Here is a 12138-nt window from a genome sequence, read left to right on the forward strand (position 1 = left end):
CTTATAAATGTAGACCTTAAAATAATCTCCAAAGCTCTCTCGAAGAGACTGGAGAAAATAACCCCCCTCTTAATTCATCCTGACCAAACTGGTTTCATAAAAGGTAGGCACTCATCAACAAATACACGTAGATTAGTTAATTTAATAGACTACTCATACAGTAAAAACATTGAAACTACAATATTTTCTTTAGATACAGAAAAAGCATTTGACAGAGTTAACTGGAAATTTCTATTTGCAACTTTACACAAATTTGGTTTTGGATCCTCTTTCATAAACTGGTTAAAAATATTATATAATTCCCCAACAGCTTGTGTCAGAACAAATGACCAGACATCCTCCGTGTCCGTGAGCAGGAAGTCCGTGGGGATAGCGAATGGGCCAGATGATGCACCGAGTGATCCAGTTGAGCCGGAGGACAGGCAGGTGGCAGACGCCGAGTCGAAACCACTGTGGGGTGACTAACGGACTGGCGTGGAGCATCCGTCAGCGCCGGGTTAAGTAGATCTTCATGTAATCACCGCGATGGAGAGCAGGGCCCAATTTCAGGAAGCCGGTTTAGAAAACTCAGAGTGAAAAACGATACTCAGGGTTGAGTAACCCCGAACTGTCCAACTTGGAATATGGAATTTGAATGAAAACAACAGAATTTGAATGAAAACAACAGAATTTGAATGAAAACAACGGAATGTGAATGAAGACAACAGAATTTCAATGAAAACAATGGAATTTGAATGAAAACAACAGAATTTGAATGAAAACAACGGAATGTGAATGAAGACAACAGAATTTCAATGAAAACGATGGAATTTGAATGAAAACAACAGAATTTGAATGAAAACAACGGAATGTGAATGAAGACAACAGAATTTGAATGAAAACAATGGAATGTGAATGAAGACAACAGAATTTGAATCAAAACAATGGAATTTGAATGAAAACAACAGAATGTGAATGAAGACAACAGAATTTCAATGAAAACAATGGAATCTGAATGAAAACAGAATTCTAAAACAAACATTAGAATTTGAAAAAAAAAAAAGAGTAGAATTAGAATGAAAACAACAGCATTTGAATGAAAACAACGGAATTTGAGAACAAACAATGGAATTTGAATAAAAAGAGTAGAATAAGAATGAAAACAAAAGTATTTGAATAAAAACAACGGAATTTCAATGAAAAGAATGGAATCAGAATGAAATTGTCAAGGGTTGACAATTTGTTCAAACACAGTAAGAGAGAAATGAGACACTGGCAGACCGACTCAGAGTTTCAAAGACGTGCGCACGGGTGAGAGTCTCTGAGCAGACTAACACACCGAGCACCGTTTACTCGCTTTATTTATAAGGCAAAATGGGTTACATAATACTTCCTCTTTCAACTGAAGAGGGGAGAGCTCAGGCATTGTCTTAGCTATCTAACTTCTGCACACAAACTGAAAAACAACGACACAGCAGTATTCATGCTTATCTGACATCGCAGACACTGAAGTAAAGAATGCATGTATATGTCCTGTCTTTGTCAAACATCTCACACACTTAAGCAAGGAATACATTGTGTTCTTTTCAACAGTAAGCTTTACCGTGTGAAAATATATAAACACTTGATTATAAGGCATACTTGTTTCTACTTGATTATACTTTAATGATTTAACTAAAATAAAAATTCTCTTAACATTCCCTCCTGATGTTAATATATTTCACATGTTTTACTCAATGCATAGTCACTTGTTAGTCACATTTTCAACTTGCACGTCATTCAGTGAAATAATTAAACAACAAGCTTGTCAAGATTGTCATAGAGATTTTCTTCTCTCTCTCCCACACTCAGCATACCATACTGACGATAGGGATCCTCCATAACTGACTGAGCCAAGACATGGTTTCCTAACATACGCTTGAACATGTTTGTCATTATGCTTCTCAGACATGGGATAATACAAGCAATGAAAAGGCAAAATAGTAACATCACACTGAAAAGGGCCAACAGGCCTTTAATCAGTAGAGATTTCCAAGAGCCGCTCAGCAGCCAGTCCCACCAACCTTGAGTATCGGTAACGTAGTCCTGCTGCTGAGCGTCTCTCAGTTGTTTCAAAACATTCAAAGCATTTGTCATGTTTAATGAATGGATGTTATCAGGTATGTAGGTACAACATGTAGTGTTAAACAATACGCAGAGACCACCTTTCTCTGCGAGAATGATGTCTAAAGCCACTCGGTGCTGCATGACAGTGATGCGAATTGCATCAATTTCTTCATTCTGTCCTTGATTAATGCGGGTTGAAGCATTTAAAAATAATCCAAAACGATAGTCCAGGGTTTCTATCCGTAGTGCGTGTTTCCCTACTCCTATCCATGGAAACAAAGCGTGTATTACCTTCTGGCTCTTGGTCCAGAGTTTGAAGTCATCTGGTACATCAGAACCAAGATATGGATCATGGGGCTTGAGGCCTGTGCTACGTTTAGCTCTGGTGTTGCTGTTCACTGACATCTTAAAGGTGTGGTCAGATACCAGAACAGGGGCACAGAGTCCGGTGCTGTTTGGTGGCAGCATGAAATAGACTTTCAGGCCACACGCCCAAGCTGCGCCCTGTACCCAGTATGTACCTGTCGATGAGCCGATGCCATCCCAATCTGGTGCCGCCAGGATCATGGAGCAGTTTCGGTTTTGTCCTAATTTCTTCAGACCCTGGGGCGTACCTGTTTGTCCGGTTGCTCCTGTGAAGTTAAAGCACACTGGGTGTTGTATGTCAGGTGGCAAAACAACTGAGAATGATTTCAGTTTTCTATGGCTGACGTTTATATGCACCCAGTAGGCTTCATTGCAGGTGTAGTTTATATTTGGGTACTGGTGGGTGCAGTTTGTTATGTTGTAGATTAAAGACTTTACACTCTGTGGGACTATATATTGTGTAGTGTTGTGGCATGTGTTGCTGTTTTGGTCCTTTATGGATCCACCTATCACCATCACAGGTTTTCCTGGTGTTGAGCAGGTCCCGGTAATGGCTTTGTCATATATGCAGAGTGCTTCAGCCTTGGTTGGGGGTTTTCCATACACTGTGGCATGGAGTGCTGTCGTGGGCATATGTGAGCAGACATAGCAGTTTGCGGCATTGTCTTCTCTGTGCACTCTGTCATGGACATACCGGTACCATGCATTGTTCAGCCACGGGTGGTTGTGTTCTTTGTCTATCTCCTTCAGGTGCGAGTTGTCGTGGGTCCACCTCTTAGGTCGGAGAATAATTGGTACTGTCTTGTGGGTTCCACTGGGCATCAACCAAAAGAGTGTCGTCATCAGGAGGATAGCCATTAGACAGAATATGTAGCACATGAGTAGTTTTCGTTTGATGTCACAAGCGCCCAAGCACAACAGCTTTGGGGCTGGAACTGGTGCTAGCATTGATTCTGAAGCTGGTTCTTCTTCTGGATTTATCAGGTTGTTTTCCTCAGTCATCTTGTTGAGATTTTATTCAGGCGTCCCTGGTGTTATTATTGGTTCTGCTCTTCGGTGGGATAGGTCAGTCTGATCTTCAGGGCGACCAGGCACACCCGAGCTCCCACGTGAGTAGCACTGCCGAGGAAGCACAGGGCGGGAAACCCGTTCAGCCCTGTCCTCCAGCAGGGGTTCACGTAAGAGTCAGGGGAACCGGCGTCTTATTGTGGTGCAAACACTTTCTTCACGTGGGATTGATGAATCCACGAAACTCGTTCGGCTATCTTACACGCTGTGGGTGTGGTAAGTAGCACCTGGAAGGGACCTTCCCACTTTGGAGCACTCCAGTTTTTCCGCTGGAGGACTTTAATCAGAATCCAATCACCGGGGTTCAACCTGCAAGAAACTGAAGAAAAGTCACTCGGCAGTTGATTGCTTAATCTCACTTCTTTATTCTCAAATAGTTTTGTCATCCATTCTGCCATTGTTGTTTCTGCAATAGATTTATTAATTGGCTCACTCATTATGGGGAGTGGAAAATGTCTGCCATGTACGATTTCAAATGGCGTTAGACCACCTGTTCCTTGAGTTATTCTCATCCATAATTTAACCAAGCTTAGACATTCAGGCCAAGGTTTTTTAGTCTCTTCCATACATTTCCTCAACCTTTGTTTAATTGTGCCGTTAGTTCTCTCGACTAATCCTGCACTTTGTGGATGATAAGAACAGTGATGTTTTATGCTGAAGCCTAAAGCTTCAGAAACTTTACTTATTACTTCATTTACAAAATGTGTGCCATTGTCTGATCTTATCAGAGATGGAATACCGTACGTTGGAATAAAATGATTACATAGACATTTTGCTACTGATATTGCATCTGCTTTTTTCACTGGGTATATTTCTGGCCACTTGGAAAATACATCAATTATCACAAGTGCATATTTGGAGGATTGTGATTCATTTAATTCTATGAAATCCATGTGGACAGTGTGAAATGGATGCGGTGGTATAGGGAAATGCCCTCGCTTTGGACGTAGATTTCCCTGTGCGTTGTGTCTTTGGCAAATCATACATGTTCTGATAAACTCTTGTGCTGAACTTTCAAAATTTTTTGTATAGAATTGTTTATTAAGAATATTAATCATCCCTCCTGATGACACATGAGTTTTTCCATGTGTCACTAAAGCAGCAGTTCTATGCAAAGATTTTGGAAGCACTGGTTTGCCATTACACATCATAAGGTTGTCTTTTAATTCTGCTCCATCTTTCACCCAAGATTTTTGTTCACTCAGCGATGCTGTTTTCTGTGCATCTGCTAGTATTTCTAAAGGTATCTTTTGAAGAGGTTAAATTTGGGACTTCTACTGTTAGGACAGTTTTACAAGCACCTGTGTCGCAAAGGAATTTTATTGGGACCCCGTTAACGTGCACTATAACGGTGGGCTTTGCTTCTGAGCCTAGCAGCAGTTGTTCAATGTTGTAAACTTCCCCTTCACTTGTTTCACTTCCCTTTTCTTGTGCTAGTCATTCATCACGGCGTCTGCGCCTGTCATCTCCACCTTCCTGTTCTTGGCTTACATTTCTACAGTTTCGAGCAAAGTGCCCGATTTTACCACAGTTATAACATCTCATATCTCTTCTATCTCTTCTTTGTCCTGCTTTTTGCTTTCCCCTACTTTGCTTAAAACCTGCCGTGTGTTGCTGTCCTGAGAAGGCTATAAAGCCTGTCTCTGGATCAATCATGAAAACTCCTTCTGTTTTTTCTTTTTGTTTTTGAATTTTGACTGCATGCTCAGCATATTGTAGGGCTTCAGGCAAGGTTCCTGTATTTTGAGTGACCCAGTGTTTGTCTACATGTGCTTTTATCTTAGGCAGTAGACCATTTAGGAAGGCATTTTTTAATTGTTGTCTGGCCTCCATATAGGGATTTGAAACAAAAGGTTTGTGAGGAGAGCTTACAGGAAGTGCTGACGTAAGGTTAGGTGCAGCTGCTGCAGGCTGTGCAGGCTGAAGAGCATAAGGAGGGGGGTACGGTTTTTCTTCTCCTGCAGTTTTCTGTTTATCTTTAGTTTCCTGCTTTTGGGCACGTTTAGCAATGCGTTTATCGTTTTCTACCATCCACGCCTTGAAAAGGTGCCATTCTGCTAAGCGTTTTGCTTTTTTCTTTTGGCTCTTTTCCTCAAATAATTCTTTTTGTAAAGCAGCCTTTAAAGCAGTTATTGATTCTTGATTGCATTTGCCTTGCCAGGCTGGGCAATAAATTTTATGTGGATTTCTCCACCTATTTGCACTGACTCTTCCTGCATTTGGACAGTTTTTTTCCAACCATCCTTCATCTGCTGTTAATTTTACTTTAGTTTTAGAGTTACCCATTTTGAACTAATTACGTCAGAACTGTGACACCTTCTTTGGCATGAAAAAGTGAGAATGGGTTTTCGATAACAGCCTTCTACTCTCCCACTAATTGAGAGAGCGGTTATCAATTTTACGTGATGAAGCACAACCCTTTTTTCCACCTTTACCAATACGTGAGTGTACACAGGAAAACAGTTTGAGAAGTGGTTCGACCGCGTATTGGGTCGTAAAAACAACTCACTCCTCACAAACAAAGCGCGTTTCTATGATTTTTATTGAGATTTTCCGTAGGCCTATTTATTTGTGTAACACCTTCACCTTCAGCCACTCTTCTTGAGTGACCGGAAACCTGTTCCGTTGCAGCCACTCCCAGAGCGACCGGAACTTTTAATAGCGATTTTTCTAGAATTTCGCTCTTGCCTGTCGTCTTCTTAGTCCCGCATGGACACTGAGATCTGTCGGCGTACCTAGGTTTACACACTACTCAAAGGAAAATCTCAATATCAACGTATTTTAGCGCTTGGTGGAATGCGTGTCATATTCACCTCTACTGTGGCGCTGCGTTTTAAGATCCGGTGCTCATCGGGTCCTGGAGCCGTGAAGGCCGAACGCTGACCGGAGATCGAATTCACGTTCCCGGGTTTTTCGTTTTACTGATCAGATTTCTTCCAGCGCAGGCGTCACGACGTCAGGATCCGATGGAGACCGTCTGTGGAAAACTAGACGTTAAAATAACAGTCAGTTCTCCGGCTCGAAGGACCAATTAAATGTCAAGGGTTGACAATTTGTTCAAACACAGTAAGAGAGAAATGAGACACTGGCAGACCGACTCAGAGTTTCAAAGACGTGCGCACGGGTGAGAGTCTCTGAGCAGACTAACACACCGAGCACCGTTTACTCGCTTTATTTATAAGGCAAAATGGGTTACATAATACTTCCTCTTTCAACTGAAGAGGGGAGAGCTCAGGCATTGTCTTAGCTATCTAACTTCTGCACACAAACTGAAAAACAACGACACAGCAGTATTCATGCTTATCTGACATCGCAGACACTGAAGTAAAGAATGCATGTATATGTCCTGTCTTTGTCAAACATCTCACACACTTAAGCAAGGAATACATTGTGTTCTTTTCAACAGTAAGCTTTACCGTGTGAAAATATATAAACACTTGATTATAAGGCATACTTGTTTCTACTTGATTATACTTTAATGATTTAACTAAAATAAAAATTCTCTTAACAGAAATGAATAGAATTTGAATGAAAACAACGGAATTAGAATGAACAGGGGCCCGTTCTTCGTACCTCGCTAAGTAAGTTAGCTGGATTAGATTGTTGACGATTTCGCGTGATCTTGGATTGTTCGGTTCCCCGAAGCTCATCCGGGACTTGCTGCCATAGCAACAGAGCTGTAAGCGTAAACCTGCTCGGGAGCAGGTTTACTTTATGTAAACAGGATTAGATCGCGGCCACGCAGGTATGTCCGCTTCATTTATACGAAAGCAACAGCGATATTCCACCACTGTTTCACCATAAATAAATAACATCAATGTAACTAAAGATAATGCAGCACCTGATCCATTTATTGATGTCACACAGATACATACAGGTCATTTCCTAAAAAAGGGAAATGTACTATTAACATTCTATTACATGTATGTGATTATTATAGATGTAAGTCATATTTCAGAGTAGTAATAGTAAATTACTTCGTGTAATCAAGATGAGAGACCACGGCTATAAAAGCGAAGGTGGATTTGGGAAGCCTGTCGCAGCCATGTCCTGTCCGTATACGCGAGCCACCCATTGTGGAAGGTGCAAGATTGATAAGGAGAGTCCTCAGAATTCAGCGTATATTGCGGGATAGACAGGATCCTTTAGCTCAGCGCGACAGTGTGCTCATAGAGAGATATCGATTTTCCCGTGAGGGTATTATTTACTTAACCAACTTGTTGACGAGGGGGTGCAGGACCACCACCTGTCTTTTTTTGCTGTGCCCTTTTCTTGGTTGCTGTTATGAACAAACAAACAGATTATTTCAGGGTCTCTTTCCAAGAGACTAAAAGCAATATAAGTGATAAATATTACCATTCTGTAGAATATTCTTATATTTCACTTTTACCTGTTCCCATGTTCTAGTGGGTGCTGTTGTGGCTCTAATGTGTAAGGGGATATAATATAACATAATATAATATAATGTAATATAATATTGGATAATATAGTGTAATATAATAAATCTACCCTACCGCCTACTGGTGTTGGCCAGAGGGGCCGATGGCGCGATATGGCAGCCTCGCTTCTGTCAGTCTGCCCCAGGGCAGCTGTGGCTACAACCGTGGCTGCTTCCACCAGTGTGTGAATGTGAGAGTGACTGAATAGTGGCATTGTAAAGCGCTTTGGGTGCCTTGAAAAGCGCTATATAAATCCAATCCATTATTATTGTTATTATTAAATCACTTACGAGTTTAATTTGTCAGCAACTTTCTGCCAGCCCTCTCTCCTTGCTTTTGCAGCCTTTGCAGTGTTCCCTTGCGTTTTAATTAAACTCTGAAACTCCTGAAATCCCTCAATCAAGAGTTCTTGCTCTGCTGCCGAAAAATACCGAGCGCTCTCCTTCGACATTTTCGCCGACCAATCAGAGGGTTGCCGATCAATGTTTCTACTATCGATGCGTAGCCCCTTTTATGACACCCAGTGATCTCACATTACTTCATCCAGCTGTACTAATCGTCAACAGCAGGTGTGTTCGGAGAACCGTGATAGGTTTTGTATTGTTGATTGTCATTTATGCTTAGAAACATTTACTCATATATGCTTAGAAGTATATAATCATTTGTAGGTTGAAAGAATGTCTCATCCTAGGAGGTCTGTAACGGCTCTGTGTAGCATGAACGGGGAGTGCGTTCACTCCCTCTACAGAGTGTTCTGGCGTAGATCACACCTCCTAGGAGAGGTCGTATCTTCTCTTGCTGATATATGGTATAGCAAACACACGTATATCTGTTTAAGTATAAGAGCCCTTTGTTCGGATAGATCTGCTAGACGCCTGGCACCAGCTAGCACCAGAGTCTTCACAGGGTCACACCTTGACCTCACACACACACACACACACACACACACACACACACACACACACACACACACACACACACACAGTATCCTTTGTTCACATGTATACCTATGTAGACGTCATATGTTAATGAACCTATGCATATTCATGTAACCTCAACAAAAGAACAGTGGTACAGGAGAACGGACGAGAGCAACTGGGGTCAGGCGAAGGAACGGTGCTTTGTCCGGTCTCTCCCGTGCACGAGAAACATGAAGAACTTTGCCTACTGGTGTCTTGCTTTGCAGTGTAATTATATTGTCCTCAACGTTCCAGCGGATAGGTTCAAGCTACAAACCTATCAAACCGGATTAGTGAGCTCTCGGTTAGCGCGATGATTTGGTCTTGGATGTGTCATTTGATCTTGGATGTAGTAAGCCACGTACGAAGAACGGGCCCCAGAACAGAATTTGAATGAAAACAATGGAATTTGAATGAAAACAAAAGAATTTCAATGAAACAATGGAAGTTAAAAAAACACACAACAGAATTAGAATGAAAACAACGGAATTTGAATGAAAACAACGGAATTAGAATGAAAAGAACAGAATTGGAATCAAAACAATGTAATTTGAATGAAAACAATGGAATTTGAATCAAAACAATGGAATTTGAATAAAAAGAGGAGAATTAGAATGAAAACGAAAGCATTTGAATGAAAACAACCGAATTTGAATGTATAGAACAGAGTTTGAATGAAAGCAAAACAATTCTAAAATAAACAATAGAATTTGAATAAAAAGAGGAGAATTAGAATGAAAACGAAAGCATTTGAATGAAAACAACGGAATTTCAATGAAAAGAACGGAATTAGAATGAAATGAGTAGAATTTGAATGAAAACAATGGAATTTGAATGAAAACAACAGAATTTGAATGAAAACAACAGAATTAGAATGGAAAAACCGGAATTTGAATGAAAACAACATTATTAGAATGTACAGAAAGGAGTTTGAATGAAAACAACGGAATTTGAATGAAATGAACAGAATTTGAATCAAAACAATGGAATTTGAATGAACAGGACAGAACAGAATTTTAATCAAAACAATGGAATTTGAATGAAAACAACAGAATTTACCTGTCTTGTTCTCATGTTGTTGCTAAGGATTGTCTCATTGCACTGAAGTCACACTGGGTTAAATATTTACACTTGGGTTTTAAGGGGTAATTTTTTTTTTTTTTACGGGTTGTATGGAAGCCCCAAACGCAATTTCATTGTTCTTTGACAATGACAATAAATAAATACTTGACTTGACTTGACTTGATAGTTGAATTTGAATGAAAACAATGGAAATTTAAAACAATCCACAGAATTAGAATGAAAACAACAGAATTAGAATGGAAAAACCGGAATTTGAATGAAAACAACATTATTAGAATGTACAGAAAGGAGTTTGAATGAAAACAACGGAATTTGAATGAAATGAACAGAATTTGAATCAAAACAATGGAATTTGAATGAACAGAACAGAATTTTAATCAAAACAATGGAATTTGAATGAAAACAACAGAATTTGAATGAAAACAATGGAGGTTTAAAACAAACAACAGAATTAGAATGAAAACAACGGAATTAACATGAAAACAATGGAATTTGAATAAAAAGAGTAGAATTAGAATGAAAACAACGGAAATTGAATGAAACAATGAAATTAGAATGTACAGAACAGAGTTTGAATGAAAACAACGGAATTAGAATGTATAGAACAGAGTTTGAATGAAAGCAACAGAATTCTGAAACAAACATTAGAATCTGAATAAAAAGAGTAGAATTAGAATGAAAACAACGGAATTTGATTGAACAGAACAGAATTTGAATGAAAACAATGGAATTTGAATGAAAGCAAAAGAATTTGAATGAAAACAATGGAAGTTTAAAACAAACAACAGAATTAGAATGAAAACAACGGAATTTGAATGAAAACAACGGAATCAGAATGTACAGAACAGAGTTTGAATGAAAACAACGGAATTAGAATGAACAGAACAGAATTGGAATCAAAACAATGGAATTTGAATGAACAGGGGTCCGTTCTTCGTACCTCGCTAAGTAAGTTAGCTGGATTTGATTGTTGACGATTTCGCGTGATCCTGGATCGTTCGGTTCTCCGAAGCTCATCTGGGACTTGCTGTCATAGCAACAGATCCGTAAGCGTAAACCTGCTTGGGAGCAGGCTTACTTTATGTAAACAGGATTAGATCGCGACCACTCAGGTATGTCCGCTTCATCTATACGAAAGCAACAGCGATATTTTTCCATAAATAAATATTATCAATGTAACTAAAGATAATGCAGTATTTGATTCTTTTATTGATTTCATACAGATACATACAGGTCATTTCCTAAAAAAAGGGAAATGTACTATTAATCATTCTATTTCATGTATTTGATTATTTCAGATGTAATTCATATTTTAGAGTAGTAATAGTAAATTACTTCGTGTAATCAAGATGAGAGACCACGGCTATAAAAGCGAAGGTGGATTTGGGAAGTCTGTCGCAGCCATGTCCTGTCTGTATACGCGAGCAACCCATTGCAGAAGGTGCAAGATTGATAAGGAATGTTTGAATGAAAGCAACAGAATTCTAAAACAAACAGAATAGAATCTGAATAAAAAGAGTAGAATCAGAATGAAAACAAAAGCATTTGAATGAAAACAACGGAATTTCAATGAAAAGAACAGAATTTGAGAACAAACAATGGAATTTGAATGAAAACAACAGAATTTGAACGAAAACAACGGAATTTGAATGAAAACAACGAAATTAGAATGTACAGAACAGAGTTTGAATTAAAACAATGGAATTAGAATATATAGAACGGAGTTTGAATGAAAGCAACAGAATTCTAAAACAAACAATAGAATTTGAATAAACAGAGTAGAATTAGAATGAAAACAATGGAATTTGATTGAAAAGAACAGAATTTCAATCAAAACAATGGAATTTGAATGAAAACAACGGAAGTTTAAAACAAACAACAGAATTAGAATGAAAACAACGGAATTGGAATGAAAACAACGGAATTAAAATGAAAATGATGGAATTTGAATGAAAACAACAGAATTTGAGAACAAACAACAGAATATGAACGAAAACAACGGAATTTGAATGAAAACAAGAGGATTATAATGTATAGAACAGAGTTTGAATGAAAGCAACAGAATTCTAAAACAAACAATAGAATTTGAATAAAAAGAGTAGAATTTGAATGAAAAAACAGGGTAAGTGACAGAGGAG

General features: G+C 39.0%; 1 protein-coding gene across 2 annotated transcripts; it reads right to left on the reverse strand.

The window, feature by feature from the left end:
• Positions 1-1328: 1328 nt before the first annotated feature.
• LOC146667279 (uncharacterized) lies at positions 1329-6670 on the reverse strand. 2 transcript variants are annotated; one of them, XM_085408951.1, is made up of 2 exons: positions 6333-6670; positions 1329-3828 (listed from the first exon to the last, which is right to left on the reverse strand). In XM_085408951.1, the coding sequence occupies exon 2, from the start codon at positions 3451-3453 to the stop codon at positions 1771-1773; it is 1683 nt and encodes a 560-aa protein (XP_085265077.1). In that variant the 5' UTR covers positions 3454-3828; positions 6333-6670; the 3' UTR covers positions 1329-1770. The 2 variants fall into 2 exon arrangements, with proteins under 2 accessions (XP_085265077.1, XP_085265076.1); XM_085408950.1 differs by having other exon boundaries at positions 1329-3838.
• Positions 6671-12138: the final 5468 nt, after the last annotated feature.

This window comes from Rhamphochromis longiceps, linkage group LG6, assembly GCF_057381845.1.
Source record: "Rhamphochromis longiceps isolate RC_006_pf linkage group LG6, R_longiceps_female_GT1.1, whole genome shotgun sequence".
Classification (NCBI taxonomy): Eukaryota; Metazoa; Chordata; class Actinopteri; order Cichliformes; family Cichlidae; genus Rhamphochromis; species Rhamphochromis longiceps.

Bases quoted from the DNA above. Each gene is read 5' to 3' on its own strand.
- LOC146667279 (XM_085408951.1), bottom strand. From the start codon at position 3,453: ATGACTGAGGAAAACAACCTGATAAATCCAGAAGAAGAACCAGCTTCA.